The sequence below is a fragment of the Ascaphus truei genome (assembly GCF_040206685.1).
Source record: "Ascaphus truei isolate aAscTru1 chromosome 8 unlocalized genomic scaffold, aAscTru1.hap1 SUPER_8_unloc_1, whole genome shotgun sequence".
NCBI lineage: Eukaryota > Metazoa > Chordata > Amphibia > Anura > Ascaphidae > Ascaphus > Ascaphus truei.
This window is the reverse complement of record NW_027453835.1, coordinates 884,979-905,756: the sequence shown is the minus strand read 5'-3', so window position 1 is coordinate 905,756 and position 20,778 is coordinate 884,979. Positions and strand designations below refer to the sequence as shown.

The following is a 20,778-nucleotide window of genomic DNA, read 5'->3' as shown; positions in this document are numbered from 1 at the left end:
AGAGACAGTCAGAGACAGAGAGGGGGGGGCAGAGACATAGAGGGGGGGAGAGAGAGAGAGGGGGGGCAGAGATAAAGAGAGGGCGCAGAGATAAAGAGAGGGGGCAGAGATAAAGAGGGGGGACAGAGGGGGCAGAGAGAAAGAGAGGGGGCAGAGATAAAGAGGGGGGACAGAGGGGGCAGAGAGAAAGAGGGGGAGCAGAGAGAAAGAGGGGGAGCAGAGAGAAAGAGGGGGGGCAGAGAGAAAGAGGGGGGAGCAGAGAGACAGAGGGGGGGCAGAGAGACAGAGGGGGGGCATAGAGACAGAGTTGGCAGAGAGACAGAGGGGGGCAGAGAGACAGAGGGGGGGCAGAGAGGGGTGACACACACAGAGGGAGAGGGGAGGACACACAGAGGGAGAGGGGGGCACACAGAGGGAGAGGGGGGGGCACACAGAGGGAGAGGGGGACACAGAGGGAGAGGGGGACACAGAGGGAGAGGGGGACACACACAGATGGAGAGGGGGGGACAGAGAGAGTGGGAGAGGGACCCAGGGAGAGAGGGGGGTAGACAGAACACAGGGAGAGAGTGCTGCGTTACCTGAAGCACTCTCGGTACGAGAGCTGAGTGCTGTTACTGATGGTGCTGAAGGAACATTGAGAGCTGCGGAAAGAGAGGGGGGGGAGACCTCTGGGTGGAGAGGGAGGAAGAGAGAGCGGGGGGAAGGTGAGGGTGGAGGGGAGTGAGGAGGAGGGGAGTGAGGAGGAGGGGAGTGAGGGGGGTGAGAGGGGGAATGGGGGACGAGGGGGAGAGGGTGATGGGGTGAGAGGTGGGAGAGGGGGGAGGGGGAGAGGGTTTGAGGAGAGGAGTTGAGAGTGGAGAGAGGGGAGAGAGGGAAAGGGGTGAGGAGGAAGGGGAAAGAGGGGGGAAAGAGTGGGAGGAGGAAGGGAGGGGAAGGGGGACAGGGGGGAAAGAAAGGGGGGGAAGAGGGGGAGGGGTGGGGAAAGATGGGGTAGGAGAGGATGGAGGGAAGGGGGGGAAGGGGAGAGGGGGGGAGAGAGGGGAGAGGGGAGGAGAGGGGGGGGAAGGGATGGGGAGGAAGCAAGGGTGGGGGCAGATGAAAAAAAGTGTTACTGTTAAGCGCTGACCGTTACACGCTAAGGACACGGACATGGCATGCTAAAAAAAGACTACTAATTCTAACAAATAATTATTAAAACTGATTCATATAAATATAATTTCTCCTAATTTAGGGTCTAATATAATTTACTGAGATAACCTCAACATGAGCAGTCCTAGAGGTGTCACACGGTCCTAGTGGTGTCACACGGTCCTAGAGGTGTCACACGGTCCTAGTGGTGTCACACAGTCCTAGAGGTGTCACACGGTCCTAGAGGTGTCACACGGTCCTAGTGGTGTCACACGGTCCTAGAGGTGTCACACGGTCCTAGTGGTGTCACACGGTCCTAGAGGTGTCACACGGTCCTAGTGGTGTCACACGGTCCTAGAGGTGTCACACGGTCCTAGAGGTGTCACACGGTCCTAGTGGTGTCACACGGTCCTAGAGGTGTCACACGGTCCTAGTGGTGTCACACGGTCCTAGAGGTGTCACACGGTCCTAGTGGTGTCACACGGTCCTAGTGGTGTCACACGGTCCTAGAGGTGTCACACGGTCCTAGAGGTGTCACACGGTCCTAGTGGTGTCACACGGTCCTAGAGGTGTCACACGGTCCTAGAGGTGTCACACGGTCCTAGTGGTGTCACACGGTCCTAGAGGTGTCACACGGTCCTAGAGGTGTCACACGGTCCTAGAGGTGTCACACGGTCCTAGAGGTGTCACACGGTCCTAGAGGTGTCACACGGTCCTAGTGGTGTCACACGGTCCTAGAGGTGTCACACGGTCCTAGTGGTGTCACACGGTCCTCAGGGGGGGGTCACACGGTCCTCGGGGGGGGTGGTCACACGGTCCTCGGGGGGGGGGGTCACACGGTCCTCGGGGGGGGTGGTCACACGGTCCTGGGGGGGGGGGGTCACACGGTCCTCGGGGGGGGTCACACGGTCCTCGGGGGGGGTCACACGGTTCGGGGGGGGGTCACACAGTCCTCGGGGGGGTCTCAGTCCTCGGGGGGGTCTCAGTCCTCGGGGGGGGGGCGGGTATCAGTCTTCGGGGCGGTGGGTCTCAGTCCTCGGGGGGGGGGCGGGTCTCAGTCCTCGGGGGGGGGGCGGTCTCAGTCCTCGGGGGGGGGTCTCAGTCCTCGGGGGGGGATGGGTCTCAGTCCTCGGGGGGGATGGGTCTCAGTCCTCGGGAGGGGGCGGGTGTCAGTCCTTGGGGGGGGGGGCGGGTCTCAGTCCTCGGGGTTCTCAGTCCTCGGGGGGCGGGTCTCAGTCCTCGGGGGGGGGGGGGTCTCACAGCCCTCGGAATGGGTCTCACAGCCCTCGGGGGGGTCTCACAGCCCTCGGGGTGGGGGGTCCCAGTCCTCGGGGGAGGGGTCTCAGTCCTCGGGGGGGGGGCTCTCAGTCCTCGGGGTGTCTCACAGTCCTCGGGGGGGGGGTCTCTCAGTCCTCGGGGGGGAAGGGGGAGACACACAGCCCTAGAGGTGTCACGTTATCCTCACCTCTCCGTCTCTTTCGCTTTCTCTGTGTCTTCGTCATTCTCCAAGTTCTAAAAAAGAGAGAGTGACACACAGAGAGAGAGAGAGGGGTCAGTGACATGAGGACGAGAGAGAGAGGGGTCGAGAGAGAGGGGTCGAGAGAGAGGGAGAGGGGGTCGAGAGAGAGAGAGAATGGTCGAGAGAGAGGTCGAGAGAGAGAGAATGGTCGAGAGAGAGGTCGAGAGAGAGAGGGGTCGAGAGAGAGAGGGGTCGAGAGAGAGGGGTCGAGAGAGAGAGAGAGAGAGAGGGGTCAAGAGAGAGAGAGGGGTCGAGAGAGAGAGAGAGAGAGAGAGAGGGGTCGAGAGAGAGAGAGGGGTCGAGAGAGAGAGAGGTCGAGAGAGAGAGAGGGGTCGAGAGAGAGAGGGGGGTCGAGAGAGAGGGGTCGAGAGAGAGGTCGAGAGAGGGGTCGAGAGAGGGGTCGAGAGAGAGAGAGATTGATTCAACCTGGCCATAAATACACTGAAGGAGAAGGCCCGCAGAGCATTTTATGCAATAAGGAAACAGCTGTACCACCTCAAACCACCAATAAGAATCTGGGAGAAAATATTCAACAGCATCATCACACCCATCCTTCTGTATGGCAGCGAGGTGTGGGGCCCTGTAACATACCCAGACCCCACACACCCATCCTTCTGTATGGCAGCGAGGTGTGGGGCCCTGTAACATACCCAGACCCCACACACCCATCCTTCTGTATGGCAGCGAGGTGTGGGGTCCTGTAACGTACCCAGACCCCACACACCCATCCTTCTGTATGGCAGCGAGGTGTGGGGCCCTGTAACATACCCAGACCCCACACACCCATCCTTCTGTATGGCAGCGAGGTGTGGGGCCCTGTAACGTACCCAGACCCCACACACCCATCCTTCTGTATGGCAGCGAGGTGTGGGGTCCTGTAACATACCCAGACCCCACACACCCATCCTTCTGTATGGCAGCGAGGTGTGGGGTCCTGTAACGTACCCAGATCCCACACACCCATCCTTCTGTATGGCAGCGAGGTGTGGGGTCCTGTAACATACCCAGACCCCACACACCCATCCTTCTGTATGGCAGCGAGGTATGGGGCCCTGTAACATACCCAGACCCCACACACCCATCCTTCTGTATGGCAGCGAGGTGTGGGGCCCTGTAACATACCCAGACTCCACACACCCATCCTTCTGTATGGCAGCGAGGTGTGGGGCCCTGTAACATACCCAGACTCCACACACCCATCCTTCTGTATGGCAGCGAGGTGTGGGGCCCTGTAACATACCCAGACTCCACACACCCATCCTTCTGTATGGCAGCGAGGTGTGGGGTCCTGTAACATACCCAGACCCCACACACCCATCCTTCTGTATGGCAGCGAGGTGTGGGGCTTTGTAACATACCCAGGACCCCACACACCCATCCTTCTGTATGGCAGCGAGGTGTGGGGCCCTGTAACATACCCAGACCCCACACACCCATCCTTCTCTATGGCAGCAAGGTGTGGGGCCCTGTAACATACCCAGACCCCACACACCCATCCTTCTGTATGGCAGCGAGGTGTGGGGCCCTGTAACATACCCAGACCCCACACACCCATCCTTCTGTATGGCAGCGAGGTGTGGGGCCCTGTAACGTACCCAGACCCCACACACCCATCCTTCTGTATGGCAGCGAGGTGTGGAGTCCTGTGACATACCCAGACCCCACACACCCATCCTTCTGTATGGCAGCGAGGTGTGGGGCCCTGTAACGTACCCAGACCCCACACACCCATCCTTCTGTATGGCAGCGAGGTGTGGGGCCCTGTAACGTACCCAGACCCCACACACCCATCCTTCTGTATGGCAGCGAGGTGTGGGGCCCTGTAACATACCCAGACCCCACACACCCATCCTTCTGTATGGCAGCGAGGTGTGGGGTCCTGTAACATACCCAGACCCCACACACCCATCCTTCTGTATGGCAGCGAGGTGTGGGGCCCTGTAACATACCCAGACCCCACACACCCATCCTTCTGTATGGCAGCGAGGTGTGGGGTCCTGTAACATACCCAGACCCCACACACCCATCCTTCTGTATGGCAGCGAGGTGTGGGGCCCTGTAACATACCCAGACCCCACACACCCATCCTTCTGTATGGCAGCGAGGTGTGGGGCCCTGTAACATACCCAGACTCCACAAAATGGGATACCAGCCCAACAGAAATACTGCATCTGGAATTCTGCAAATACCTTCTCCAAGTACACAGGAGTACATCAAACAATGCATGCCGGGCTGAGCTGGGCCGCTTTCCTCTACTGCTCACGGTACAGAAGAGAGCACTGACATTCTGGGCTCACCTAAACACCAGCCAACCACAGTCTTACTGCTACAGAGCAATGCGAAGCCAGGACCTCCTCACTAAACCCTGTGCCATCAAACAACTTGTCCTCTCACTCCCAGAACAAAACCCCTCACAGATTTATTTATTTATTTATAAAATATTTTACCAGGAAGTATTACATTGAGAGTTACCTCTCGTTCTCACGTATGTCCTGGGCACAGAGTTAAGACAAATAATACATGGTTACAAATACAGTTACATAAATGAACAAGGTATACATTATATACAAGACATTGCATGCACAGTTAAAGAAAATATATATTATGAGCGTATGAAACAGTTACAGACCAGATTAAAATGTGTGACAGCCTTAGATTTGAAAGAACTTAGACTGGTGGTGGATGTAAGAGTCTCTGGTAGGTTGTTCCAGTTTTGGGGTGCACGGTAGGAGAAGGAGGAACGTCCGGATACTTTGTTGAGCCTTGGGACCATGAACAGTCTTTTAGAGTCTGATCTCAGATGATAGGTGCTGCATGTGGTAGGGGTGAATGCTTGATCAGATAGGCGGGTAGCTTGTCCAGAAAGTATTTGAAGATAAGACAGGAAAGGTGAACTTTGCGCCTAGACTCTAGTGTTGACCAATCTAGTTCTTTGAGCATTTCGCAGTGATGTGTGTTGTAGTTGCATTGGAGAACAAAACGACAAATTAAATTGTAGAGGGTGTCAAGTTTGCTAAGGTGGGTTTGAGGTGCCGAGCCATATACTATGTCTCCATAGTCAATAATTGGCATTAGCATCTGCTGTGCGATACGCTTTCTGACCAGGAAACTTAGGGAGGATTTGATCCTGTAAAGTACCCCTAGTTTGGCATAGGTCTTGGTTGTCAGGGTATCAATGTGCATTCCGAATGTTAAGTGGGAGTCAAACCATAAGCCCAGGTATTTAAAACTTGTGACAGGGGTTAGGGTGGTGTTAGCGTTGGTTCTAATGAGGAGCTCAGTCGCTGGAAGATTTAAAAATGTAGTCTTGGTCCCAAATACCATTGTTACAGTCTTGTCAGTGTTTAAAAACAGTTTGTTTTGGGAAATCCAGTTTTCGAGTCTCAAAAAGTCAGACTGAAGTATGTGTTGAAGGTCAGAGAGGCTCTGGCTGTGTGCATATAGGATTGTGTCGTCTGCATACATGTGTATTGAGGCTTCCTGACAAGCTGTGGGAAGATCATTAATGAACACTGAGAAGAGTAGGGGCCCCAGAACAGAGCCTTGCGGGACACCACAGGTGATATCCAGGGGGTTGGAGTTAGAGCCTGAGATGGACACATGTTGGGATCTTCCTGATAGGTAGGACTGAAACCAGTTTAAAGCACGCTTCCCTATTCCAGAGCTCTGGAGTTTGTTAAGCAGGATAGCATGATCAACAGTATCAAAAGCCTTTGCAAAATCTAGGAATACTGCACCAGTGAGTTGTCCCCGTTCCATTCCACACTGGATTTCATTGCAAACTTTTAGCAGGGTAGTTACGGTGGAGTGTTTGGGACGAAATCCAGATTGGAATTGGCTAGGGAAATTTGTCTTGGTGTAGAAATCGCTTAATTGGGAGTGGACACATTTTTCCATGACTTTGGATAGAATTGGGAGAAGTGAGATTGGTCTGTAGTTTGAGACAGTGTTTTTGTCCCCACTTTTGAAGATTGGGACAGCTCTGGCAGTTTTCCAGGTCTTAGGGATATGGCCGGCAGACAGGATAGAGTTGACTATGGAAGCAATTGGTTTGGCAATGGCTGGGGCACCAAGTCGTAGGAACCTAGATTGTAGTAAGTCGGGTCCGCATTGGCTGCTTAGTTTTAGTTTGAGGAGCGCTTGTATAATCTCCTCTTCAGATACTGCGCCAAATTGAAAATTGTGGGCAGTGTTGGGAGGGGGTGGGGCTATAGGGGTACTCCCAGGATGAGATTCATGTTTGGGATTTGTGCTGCGTTTCGCTAATAAGTTAGTGGCACACCCCACAAAGTAATCATTGAATGCATTTGCAATGTCAGTGGGGTTTGTCAGAGTAATATCCCCCTTAGTGATATTACTTGGTTGTTGATGGTTAGGAGGCTGGAATATATTGTTGATAACCTTCCAGAAGTTAGCTGGGTTTGATGTATTCTGGTGGAGATTGTCAGAGTAATATTGTGCTTTTGCGTGCCGTGTTTGCCTTGTGCACATGTTCCGCATGCATCTGTACTGATTGAGATCCTCGGTAGTGCCAGTTACTTTGTAGCTTTTCCACAAGGCATCCCTGAACTGATAGAGTGCAATAAGGTCAGGTGTAACCCATGGAAGGTGGGCCCCCCGTACAGTACACTTATTCTGCGTAGTGGAGCATGGGTATCACAGAGTTTTAAGAACTCGGATTGGAAATAGTCGAGCGCAGAATCGGGGTCGGGAATTAAATCGAATCTGTGCCATGGGCAGTTGGTAAGGTCATCCAGAAACTGTTGTGGGTTAAAGTTTTAAATGTTCTAGTGAGGAGAACTTTAGGGCTTGAATGGGGCGGTTTAATTTTCCTTACACAGTACACTATTGCATGGTCACTGAAAATGTCAGGAAGGAAGCCAGAGGATTGGATTCTGCTGGGGTTTGAAGAGAGAATCCAGTCTAGCAAGGAATGGTTGTGCGATTTCATGTTTGTCCGTGTGGGTTGGGAAATGAGTTGTGATAGGTTAAGTGACTTGAGTTGTATCTGGATTTTGTGGTTTTTAGGGTCAAGCTAATTGAAGTTGAAATCCCCAAGAACTAGCAGCTCACTGTTCTCGTTCAGAGAGGAAATGGAGCCAAGAAACTGGGTGATCTCAGCCAGGGATTGTAGAGGGGCTTTAGGGGGACGGTAGATGCCAGCGAGCAAGACGGGCTTAGAAAAGGGGAGGCAGATTTTGCCAACTAGAATTTCAAAAGAGGTTGGTCTTGGGGGGCAATTTAACAGTGTAAATTGTAATGTGTCTGCAATATAAAATAACACCCCTCCTCCTCTCTTTGACCTATCTCTCCTAAAAATGGAGTATCCCTGAATGGCGATATTTGCATCAGGGGTTTTTAGGGGTTAGCCATGTTTCTGTAAGAACGATGGCTTTGGGTTTAATATAGAGGAGAACCAAAAAATAGCGATCCTCCTGGGAGAAGATGAAACCCCAGCAGAACTGGCTGCACACTATATCAGCACCTGCCACAAGCTGAGAGACACCCACTAACCCCCACACCCCTGTGTGAAACTGTTACCCATATACCGTGCAATCATCATACCCTACCCCCTAGTGTAGCCCTTTTTCTGAACCCTCCCAAAGGAACTACTGGTCGCTGTACAACACCTGCGGCTCCAGGAGATCTGAGTCTCCGCTAACTGGGAGCCTGGGGTACCACTCATACACTTACTTAGCGCAGCGCCTCCACTTACCCAGGATTCCCGTGATGTGAGATTCCCCTGGGCAAGAAATACATACACACATGTGATGCAACCAACTTTACTGTAATAACGATAATGCAGAGTAACCTTATCACTCTATAATGCAACATATAACCTTAGTGGCTCGGCCACTCTCATCAGGAGTAACGTCTCCGTCCCCTCACCGCGTGCCCCACACACCGTGTCCATATATAGTACTATGGGTATAGGCTCAGTTCTTTAACCACTCGCTCAGTGTCCCTAAAGAGTTCAGCCTAAGGCGGGATCAGCGCCTGTTGACCGGTGTTGGTGCACTTGATATTATAGTACCTTCCGGTCACGGCGGTGACCGGTACCTCTTCGCAAAGGGTCAGATGAATCAGCGGTCTGCCTCCTGGGTCTCAATGTCCAGCCGTCTGGTCCCAGACGACTCGCCAGCAAACCTGCTCCGCACACTTGTCTCTTTGTCCCTAACTGTCTACACAGTAAGGGGTGATGCTCGCTACCACTATAGGCCGTCCCTGCAGCACAGCAACCTATGGTGACTTCAGGGAACACTTCTAGGGGCCTACGGGGTAGCCTGGCCTACGCAGGCGGGTCACTGACCCCCTGCACCCACACTACCTCTCCCTTCACCGCCCGGGTCCCCGCTCACTAACTTAACCTAACACCTGCAGCAAACACACTGCACTCACACAGTACCTGCAGCAACCGCACTGCACTCACACAGTACCTGCAGCAACCGCACTGCACTCACACTGTACCTGCAGCAAACACACTGCACTCACACAGTACCTGCAGCAACCGCACTGCACTCACACAGTACCTGCAGCAACCGCACTGCACTCACACAGTACCTGCAGCAACCGCACTGCACTCACACAGTACCTGCAGCAACCGCACTGCACTCACACTGTACCTGCAGCAAACACACTGCACTCACACAGTACCTGCAGCAACCGCACTGCACTCACACTGTACCTGCAGCAACCGCACTGCACTCACACAGTACCTGCAGCAACCGCACTGCACTCACTCCGTACCTGCAGCTGCACTGCACTCAGCCCTGTGTCCTTCTTGTCAGCGCTCACAGCACTGACAGCCGTAACACTGACAAGACTGCACACTCACACCTAAGGGCAGGGTCCCTAACCTAGGGGCCCTCCCTCAGTACCTACCCACTACCCTAACAGGGATTGGGGCCTGCCAGGGACCTGGGGAACTACCTTACCTGGTGTAGGAGCCACTTGCTCCCTACACCCTTCCTTCCCCTTCCTGCTCCCAGCTCCAACTGCCGTTGCTCCAAAGCCCGCGAAATGTATCTATTCCCCTGTCTGGGAATCCTGGGCCCTCATTGGCCACTATGAGGCACCTGGTGCCTGCCTCGCTATACCTCATGGGACTTGTAGTCCCGTGGAGGTCTCTGTACCATTGGGGCCGCGTGCGCGCTTGCCCTGCGCATGCGCGAGTCCCTACTGGATCCTGTGAGCCTTCTGCGCATGTGCGATCACTGCACATGCGCGAGCACTGGTAATGGCGGCCCCCGCTAACCGGGTGCGCCGCCAAGACTCCGGGGACTCGGAGCGCTCCCTGCTCCGGCCCCCACCTTTGAGTTGTGCCGGCGGGTCCGTCGCTGCCTCCGGCGGCACCAGCGATCGCTCGGCACGCTACAGAGGGGGTCTCTGGAGGCAAAATAAGACCGGGCTACATTCTCCCCCTCGCAGAATCCAAACTTCCTCGCTTGGGTAGCAACCATATAACAGGGGGTTATATAATGAAAAATGCATTGCAAACGATACACCACACACAACATGTATTTGTTCACCGGTACCCAACATATTCACGTGGATACCCGAGGCTAGCTGAGTCTCATAGTGGAGTGCCCCTAACTGATTGGGTGAGGGTATCCTACTTTGACTCCTGTGAGTCTTTTGGAACTCAAGATCAGGTGTTACAGTCTCTACCACCAAACCATCACCGCCCCCTCGCAGAAAAAATAGTATGGGGTTCTGGGTATTGACCCTTGCCGGATCCTCCGGTTTCGTCTCGCGGGAGACAGGAAGGTTCAGTCTCTTGCCTCGGTCCACCACATGGCGAACGAGGCGCTCCATCGTGCACATGGAAGAGGCAACAACTACCAGAGCGGTCACAGCACAGTCTTTGTCCGCTCCAGCAATCCCTTTAACGGTGACATCCTCTGAGGACAGCACAATGTCTACGGGCAGGCCCGGGTCTTGAGAAGACCAAGCTTGGAGATTCCTCGCGCAGGAGTAGGCGTCGCTCCTGGCCGCTGTACCGGATACCTTGATGAGGTCAAATCCGCTCCCTGGTCTGCAGAGATCTTCTGGGTGAGACACCTCCACCAGGACGCGATGACGAGGGGAGCCCATCACCCGGGTGACCCTACCTTTGGAGCCACCAGGCTCCACGATCACCGGGGAGCTCACACCCGACATCCCTGGGGCAGTCAACTCCCCCCTGTCATCGTTGGCAGGTACTGATCCCAAGCCTGGGACCGCTGGTACCATCGTTGAAGGCCGGACTGGCCACAGTAGGGCACACGGGCCCACATCCAAGCAAGCGACAGCATCTGGATACACCTCATCCTGGGCACACGGACCCACAGCAGGCTCTGTATCCGCCGAGATAGTTGGCTCAGTGACTTGGCATGAGTGGTCCGCAAGCAGGCGCATCACCACGAGTGGTTGGTCGCTGGAATCACAAAAAGAGGATGGGAGTATAGACACCTTACCCTGTGATTCCGGAATCTGCGGTTCTGGGCTCTGTGGTTCCTGCTTGGGAACCGGGTCTGGAACCGACATCTGGGGTTCCAACATCTGTGACTCTGCCTTTGGCGGCGCCGGCTCGGGACCTGAGTCTAGAACGTCCATTTGGGCACACTTGCCCTCCACAACCTCCATAGCTGAGGTAGGTGGACTAGCAGCGGCTTGGGCCGGCAGGGTGGAGACATCTGGCATCTCTTTCTCCGCGGGTTCCGTAGGCTGCGGCAGTCTGAGTTTCAGGAACTGCGCCTCACAGTCGGGACACTTGGGCCCTCGGGTCAACTCACCGACGGGGCAATCACATCCGCTCAGGCAGCAGTGCAGGCATCCTTCCCCGTCCACCACTGTTGTCGTGAGCGCTACGGGTAACGTAGATGACCCGTCCGTCCATTCACCAGTCACATTCCAGTCTTCTACTACACATGGGCACACTATCAGTGGCAAGCCTGCCTTTGGAGCCCGTATGACTCTATACAGCTGGGGGTGAAAGTCAGAGCAGGTGGTACCCCCCTTCTGTGTGTGGAGGCCAATCACATCGGTCTCTTCTGGTTCCAGCTCTAGAACCGACTCTGGAACCACGGTTAGAGTACCCCTGCCCTCCGCAACTTCCGAGAGGTAGGTAGCTTGATTACCTGCCTTGAATGATCCAGTCTTGAAGTCGACTGCTTCTTCCTTGGTGGGTTCCAGGGTCTCCCGCAATACTGGCTCCGGAAACTGTACTCCGCAGCAGGTACACCCGGGTACCCAAGTCATTTCACCACCTGGGAAGTCACAAGTAACACAAGTGTTGTGCAGACACCTTATTCCTTCTATGAACACCTCCTTGTAGTCTAGTAGCAGCAGGTTGGGGTCATAGATCATACCAGCAGGCAGGTTCAACACATTTTGGATGCACGGACACAAGAGAAAGGGTAGCTTCCCATTCTCGGATAGCCAGGCTCCATACACTTGCGGGTGGGATTCACTGCATCTTATGGTTCTATTATGAAGAACGGAATCTGCTGACTTCAGTTCCTCATACACTCTCCACTGGGGGTAACGTGGGAATGAGGTACCTTCTACGAAGAAATGGTCCTGGCTCGGCTCTGCGCCACTCAAGTGGTGGGGGCAGGGCTCGGGTATTGCCGCCAGTCCTGGATAACTGTGGGCAACATTTTCCCGCGCGGGCGGGCAATCAGCACATGATTACCGGGCACCCCAGGTCTGATATCTCAGCAGTGCCTCCAAATGTAGCCCTTTTTCTGAACCCTCCCAAAGGAACTACTGGTCGCTGTACAACACCTGCGGCTCCAGGAGATCTGAGCCTCCGCTAGCTGGGAGCCAGGGGTAACACTAATACACTTACTTAGCGCAGCGCCTCCACTTACCCAGGATCCCCGTGATGTGAGATTCCCCTGGGCAAAGAATACATACTGACAAAGTGAGAATATGATGTAAGGAGGGGGGAGTCTGACATAAATAGCACTGGGATCTAAGCCGCCATTTTAAGTCAGCATCCATCTTAGGTGCCTGATATTGTCTATTGTCTGTATGAAAGTTGGTATGGAAGTTAGTTTAAAGACACCATTTTTATTTTTTCTGCTCCTGAAGTTTCAAGTGAGATTGAGCTGTTCAACTAAGCCACAAGACCTTGAAGAGAAGAGAAACGCGCGAATGTTATGAAAATAAAAGATAGATAACACCATGTCTCGCATTCCGAGGGAGGTGCCCATGAAGTCCCATATGTAGAGGAAAAGTCACCGGTCCGTATAAGGAATATTAGCTGAGTTATTTCATTTCTAATATGAATCCCATAATAATGCGATTAACTCAATGTGTTCTTGTTCATATTTTGTTTATCTATATGCTTACGTAGTGACGCACAAGCAACCTCGTTTAGGGGGCGTGGGCTTAGTATTTTGTGTATAAATAAGGCCTGTATGCCACCATGTCGTTGGGGGAGTTTTATTTTGAAACTCCCTTCTGCGTGTGCACCGTACACTGCAATAAACTTATTTGTCATTCTGCAATGATCCTCAGATAATGACTCTTATTTATTCGCGCTTTTCACAGATGGCGCTCTGAATAGGAACCCAAATATACCGGAAGCTGAGCACCTGAAAAAACCACTCCTCGATCACTAAAACCTGAGCGCTCATAAGAATCAAGGTAAAAGGCACCTTTTGAGGAAAGCCTGAGTTTAAAAAGTTGTTTTGAGTGGTGTGTAGAGAGATGTGTTTTGAAGGGTGTCTCAATCTGTGTTGACGGGTTTACCTAGCAGTTTCAAATAAGTTTATTTGTCTGTTCCTGTATCCATTTTAAAGTGTTATAGTTATTTAAGTTTTATTGGGACTAATGTGAGAGTTCCGTTAAAAGTTTTGGTGATGAAGGTGAGTGTTTGTATTGTTTTCAGACTGTCCTGGGTTGTGATAAATATTTTTGTTGTCTGAGCTGGAAGGGTCCCTGATTGTACATTTGCTCTGTCTTGTCATTAACATACCAAGTGAGTTTATTTATGGATATCTGTTTAGAAGGTCTTATCTGTATCCATGTTATAAAGGTATAAGGTTTATCATGACTGGGTTGGACCCGCTGAAGTAATTAAAGTGTTTTCTTGGCTATGGTTATGGTGAAAAAATCAGAACAGTAACATGCCAAAAGAGTTGTACGCAATCAGCTTGCGCTGATTATTGTATCAGGAGTATTGTACAGGTCAATTAAATGTGATTACTGTAACAGGAGAATAATGGGAAACCAAAGTTCTCAAAATTTGCCGTTAGAGGTTGTGTGTCTGCAGACAAAAATAATAAAGAATGGATACAGAGAACAAGAAGAGACAATATAAATATGTTTTGTTGGCCAATGAAAATATACATGCAAGTTCAATAAAAATACACATGCAAGTTCAATGAAAATACACATGCAAGTCCCAGTGAAAAACATGCCACCCCAATGAAAAAAGTTTGTTTGCAATAAATTACTATGGAAGGAAGCGTGAACCTATGGGCAGCCGCACCGGTTTTCTTATTCGTAAGAATGCGAATGCAAGGGCTCATAGTGGAACCTTCTAACTTTCAGTAATCCCTGTGTGTCTGTGGAAGTATAAATCTTTGGATTTTATGAGGTTTTTGTGGCTAAAGTCATGCATGGCAGGCCCGGCTGGCGGACGCCGCAGAAATCAGGTGTAAACGTATAAGCTTTTCCTTCCATTTCCCCACAAGCAATAAGTGGTTATAAATCATTTCCTGATATAAACTCAAGTTTCGGTGCCGGCAAGTAAAATTGTTGCGCCCTTAATGGAGAGTGGTTAGATGGATTTGATACCCTAATGAATTTTTCCTGAATGATTACCTGTGTGAAAGATAAACCATGCTAAGTATCACCTGTGTACACAAGTCACCATCCAAAAACTTGCAAGTACGTACAAAAACATGAATATTATTTGCTCACAATGAAGTCAAATGTCTGCAAGAAAGAGAATCAGAATCGCAGCAGCACAGAGCGTGCCCCCACCTTTTTCTCCAGCGCGAGGAATGTGCCAAGATCAGAAAGTTAACTCAAAAGCTCCGGAGCATCAGAGTAGTTTTAAAATCAGGTTATTTATGAGAGTAAAGAAAGAGAAGGGAACTTTTATTAATTTAGTTGCAGGATGAAATTGTTTGGGAATAGGTGAAATTTTTTTTCTTTTATTTGTTCGTTATTTTTGTGATGTTGTTTGGCTGTGTATGAGAGAAGTTTTTGTATTATGTGTTCTGTATTGTGTGTAACCAGTAAAAACACATTTCAATTTTATTTCTATAGGATTAAGATATGTTTGGGAATATTTTGTGTTTAAATATGCGGGTAAAAGCTCACAAGCATTGTTTGAATTATATATTGTATTGTATGTTTTCATGTATATAACGCCATTAATATGCTTCACAGGAGTGGTGCACGTCATTAGCAAATGGTAAAGGTAATAGATCATGGAATAAGTGATCCAGACATAAAAGTAACATTAAGGAAGAGAAGTCCCTGCTCTGAGGAGCTTACAATCTAATTGGTAGGTAGGGAAAGTGTACAGAGATAGTAGGATTTGATTAGAAGCCAGGAGAGGAATTTCAGGAGGGGAAACGCAGAATCAGAGTTTAAAGAGTAGAGTGATTCTGGCAGCAGCGTTTGGGAGAGATAGTAGGGAAGACAGGTGAGAGGCAGGAAGGCGGGATAGCAGGGGATTACAGTAATCAAGATGGGAGAGAATGAGGGTCTGAGTCAGAGTTTTAACAGTCGAGCAACAGAGGAACAGGTGTATATTTGTGATATTGTGGAGGAAAAAAGCGACAGGTGTTAGAAATGTTTTGAATGAGAGAGGAGAATATGAGAGAGGAGTTGGGAGTGACCCCTAAGCAGCGTGCTTGGGCTACTGGATGGAAGACTCAAGAGTAATGTGGAAGGTGATATTTCAGGTTTGGGAGGAAGTATGAGGAACTCTGTTTTTGCCATGTTAAATTTAAGGCGAAGGAGGGCCTTCCAGGATGAGATAACAGAAAGACATTCAGAAACTTAGGGTTTGTACAGCAGGTGTAAGGTCAGGGGATGAAAAGTAAATGGGTGTGTCATCAGCATAGAGGTGATATTTAAACCTAAGAGATGTCATTAGGTCACCTAGAGAGAGTGTGTACAGAGAAAAGAGAAGAGTGTGGTTCACAGAGGCAAATGCTTCAGAGAGGTGGAGTAATATAAGCAGAGTGTAATGACCTCTGTCTTGGGCAGCAGATAGGTCATCAGTTATTTTAGTGAGAATTGTCTCCGTGGAGGGAGCAGTGCAGAAGTCAGATTGTAGAGGGTTAAGGAGAGAATGGGTGTTGAGAAAATGGAGCAAGCAAGAGAATACAAGATAAGTTCAGTAGTTAGAAAGACAGGTAGGGTCAAGCTTGCTATTTTTGACTCATGGTATGACTGTTACATGTTTGAAGGAGAATGGAAATGTAGCAGATTAGAAGGAGAAAGGAGATCAACAGTGATGGTGACATTCTTTTCTGATACAGTGGAAAAAGAGTCTAGGAAAGCAGGAAGCAAAGTAGGATAGGAGGAAACAGAGGGAATGTTCTGGTGTATGGATTCAACCTCTTTCTCAAAATAGTCAGCAAAAGTCCTGAGGTGAGATGAAGGAAGAGTTAGTGTGGGTTAGACTTGTGAGTGTTGATTAATGGAGAGAAGTAGGTTTGTTTAGCTTGAGAAAGGGCAGAATTGAAACAGGATTGCATAAAGTTGTAGTGAAGGAAGTCTGTGAAAGTATGAGAGTTCAAACAGAAGGCATTAAAAAGAACTGAGTGGAGGGAAATAGCATGAGCGTGTGGGAGCTATTTGTGTGTTAAGAAGTTATATAAACCTCAGCTATATAAAAGCCCGTTAGTTAATTTTTGAGAGGCCATAAAAAATGTAGTTCTTAGGGCTCTGGATAAAGCTCATGTATTTAAACTTTAAGCAAAAGTTCTAATCCAATAATTATTATTTTTCAGGAAGAAGCCGTGATCTTATCTGTTCAGGGTCAATTGGCGAAACGCCCAGAAACAAAATTGCTTTTTGCCCGGGAACAAGTCTTATAAAATTATTTATTTCTTTAGTCAAATGCAGAGTGTATTTAAAATGATAAAGCTGACGTGTGCTCAGCACTGTGCAAAGAGATTATATAAAGCAAGACATTAGTGTGAAGTCTTATACAAAATCATTTGTCTATTAACTGAATGTGATGTATGTTATAACTTTTAACCATTTATTTTTTCCAAAGGTGTCCGTAAGCAGTGGTTAATGTCAAAAATTGCTGTGTAATCTAGAATGGGTTTGTCAGGAAGGGGTGAATTTGGGAGTCACCTCTCATTTGTGGGTGTGTCGTGTGTATAGGGTTAAATACAGGGGACACATAGTTGCAAAAGCAGTTACATAAGTGAACAGGGTATACATTATATACAAGGCATTTCAAATTTTTAGCAGAATAGTTACAGGGGAGTGTTTGCGTAAAAGCCAGATGGGGATTGGCTAGGGAAATTTCTATGGGTAAAATAATTGCTTAATCGGGAGTGAATATTTTTCCATAACTGTGGATAGTATTGGGAGAACAGAGATTGGCCTGTAGTTTGAGACAGTGTTTTTTGTCCCCACTTTTGAAGATTGGGACAAACTCTGGCAGTTTTCCAGGTCTTAGGGATATGGCCTGCAGACAGGATACAATTAACTATGGAAGCAATTAGTTGGTCAAGGGATGAGGCCCCAAAATTTTAGGAACTTAGATGGTAGCAAAGTCAGGTTCACATTGGCTACTGAGTTTTAATTTGAGGAACATTAATAGGGAATACCTCTGTCTATATGCGGATGCTAAGACAGGAGTAAACACATTGATACAAGAATTTATTCCTAGGTATAAATTATCTCCCTATGAGACACTTATGGGATGACTTGTGACTATCAGCAGTCCAAAGGAACGAATTAAGGACCATCTATTGGTAATAAAACAATAAGTCGGATGCAACTAATACATTGTTTGAGTCTCTCTAGGCAAAGTGAAAGTGCACCTACTCGAGACGGGGTTAATAGTCAAATATGTCCTACGCAAGCATGCTCTTCATCCCAGGTGAAAAGGCCTATACTAACCACCAATACAGCAATTAAAGTGGCAGAGTTCTTTTCCTGGACCCAAAGTACAGTAAAGCTCGTTCCAGCTCCACCAAACGTTCCAGTGCCACCAAAGACCAAAGTCACCTAAAGCACAGCCGCATCAAGTTAACGTCTTGCCGAGTCAAAACTCTAACCGTTAACCAACGAGGAAAATAAGACACCAGGCTAAGGCCCGGTTTTATCAGAACATTTCATTTTTTCAAAGACTCAATATTTGTATTTTTAGAGTGTGTTAAGTTAGAAATTTAAGATGATTATGTATAATTGAGCCTTGATGGGAGGATTGGTTTCCTGGAAGCGTGGCTTGTGAAAGCTCTTGTATGTGTTTTGGCAGTACTCATCACTCTCTATGTATGTATCATGTGCAGCAAAACTTTGATCCAGAAGTGTGTTGCACCTCCAACGAAAGGAGGGGTCACCCAGGGGCGTGTGTCAGCCACAAGGAAAGGATCATAAGTCAGCCATGTTGACCATCGCAGACATCGTCTGTTCTGATATTCTGAGTGAATGATGTATACAATGCGTGCAGGGTGAGGATCATGCATTTCGCTTCCACAGATACCAAACCCCCTCAATCCTCAGTAATAGAATGTTGTGATGATTCTGAAAGTATGATGATAGAGATAGATGCCATTTCCTTTATCTAGCAACTGCATATCCAAAGAAAGGTTGCTTGCATAAAATAAGGTTTTTAGTATTATGTGTATAATTTCTGTATTTTCCCATTTTTTTAAGGGAACCTCTTTAAAGGGTGTATCACACACTAGGAACAAGAATCAATTTATGGGTCAAGTGTCTCCACCAACCAATGAAACCGGTGTAAAAATGTATGTTTAGTCAGATAACAATTTACAGGAAGGATGTGGCCTTAATTTTGCAGTTTTTAATTTCACCATTAAACCAAGAACAGGTTCAGATTAGGCTTATGGCCTTACAAAACAGAATTGCTTTATACTATGTTTTAGCTTCAAAAGGAGGGGTATGTGCCCTAGTTGAAGAACAATGTTGTGTTTTGATTCAAGATCCGAGTGGCAATGTGCAGCATGAATTCAATGAAATACAAGAGATTCAAAAGAGGTTTACAAAGGGAAGGGACAGAATATCACCCCTTGGGGTTAGGTGGATGGCTTAAATCACTTGGAGCAAAAACTTATGAATGCTTTGGTGTGTTTGGGGGTGTTACCTTTTGTCATATATGTGTGTGTCACGTGTTGCAGAGGTATGATCCACAAATGTGCTACCCCCTCTTCCAATCTGATGCCACTCTTTGCAGATGCCAGAAATAGCAGTCCCTTGAAGAAAGAAGATGCCGATCACAGTTACTCAACTCCAAAAGACATGTTGGGGCCACAGCGCCTTACGAGACTATGACAGTGAAGAGCGCGCCCTTGTCCTCTGAGTTATACCAATGAGCAGTATCAGATGATGGAGCACCCCAGTATACAATACGAGTCTGTCTATGTGCCCCAGGACTATCATCATAAACTTAATTCTCAAAAGCATGTTTTTAGAATAAAAAAGGAGGGAACTGACAAAGTGAAAATATGATGCAAGGAGGGGGGGAGTCTGACATAACAGCACTGGGATCTAAGCCGCCATTTTAAGTCAGCATCCATCTTAGGTGCCTGATATTGTCTATTGTCTGTATGAAAGTTGGTATGGAAGTTAGTTTAAAGACACCATTTTTATTTTTTCTGCTCCTGAAGTTTCAAGTGAGATTGAGCTGTTCAACTAAGCCACAAGACCTTGAAGAGAAGAGAAACGCGCGAATGTTATGAAAATAAAAGATAGATAACACCATGTCTCGCATTCCGAGGGAGGTGCCCATGAAGTCCCGTATGTAGAGGAAAAGTCACCGGCCCGTATAAGGAATATTAGCTGAGTCATTTCATTTCTAATATGAATCCCATAATAATGCGATTAACTCAATGTGTTCTTGTTCATATTTTGTTTATCTTATATGCTTACGTAATGACGCACAAGCAACCTCGTTTAGGGGGCGTGGGCTTAGTATTTTGTGTATAAATAAGGCCTGTATGCCACCATGTCGTTGGGGGAGTTTTATTTTTGAAACTCCCTTCTGCGTGTGCACCGTACACTGCAATAAACTTATTTGTCATTCTGCAATGATCCTCAGATTATGACTCTTATTTATTCACGCTTTTCACAATACACACACATGTGATGCAACCAACTTTACTATAATAACGATAATGCACAGTAACCTTATCACTCTATAATGCAACATATAACCTTAGTGGCCCAGCCACTCGCATCAGGAGTAACGTGTCCATCCCCTCACCGCGTGCCCCACACACCGTGTCCTTGTATAGTACTATTGGTATAGGCTCAGTTCTTTAACCACTCGCTCAGTGTTCCTAAAGAGTTACGCCTAAGGCGGGATCAGCGCCTGTTGACCGGTGTTGGTGCACTTGTTGTTATAGTACCTTCCGGTCATGGCGGTGACCGGTACCTCTTTGCAAAGGGTCAGATGAATCAGCGGTCTGCCTCCTGGGTCTCAATGTCCAGCCGTCTGGTCCCAGACGACTCACCAGCAGAACCTGCTCCGCACGCTTGTCCCTTTGTCCCTAGCTGTCCATACAGTAAGGGGTGATGCTCGCTCTCACTATAGGCCGTCCCTGCAGCACAGCAACCTTCGGTGACTTCAGGGAACACTCCTAGAGGCCTACGGGGTAGCCTGTCCTATGCAGGCTGGTCACTGACCCCCTGCTCCCACACTACCTCTCCCTTCACCGCCCGGGTCCCCGCTCACTAACTTAACCTAACACCTGCAGCAAACACACTGCACTCACACAGTACCTGCAGCAAACACACTGCACTCACACAGTACCTGCAGCAACCGCACTGCACTCACACTGTACCTGCAGCAACCGCACTGCACTCGACCGGGTACCTGCAGCAACCGCACTGCACTCACTCCGTACCTGCAGCTGCACTGCACTCACACACTGTGCCTTCTTGTCAGCGCTCACAGCACTGACAGCCGTGAC

General features: G+C 49.2%; 1 protein-coding gene across 3 annotated transcripts in view; it reads right to left on the bottom strand.

Annotated features, from left to right (window-relative positions):
- Positions 1-20,778, bottom strand: part of TMEM134 (transmembrane protein 134) — a 52,663-nt gene that overhangs the window by 12,398 nt on the left and 19,487 nt on the right. For all 3 annotated transcript variants that reach the window (XM_075580639.1, XM_075580640.1, XM_075580638.1), the window contains exons 3-4: positions 2,594-2,640; positions 579-668 (exon numbers count right to left, since the gene is read on the bottom strand). In XM_075580639.1, the coding sequence (XP_075436754.1) occupies positions 579-668; positions 2,594-2,640 (137 nt within the window). The remainder of the gene's footprint in view (positions 1-578; positions 669-2,593; positions 2,641-20,778) is intronic.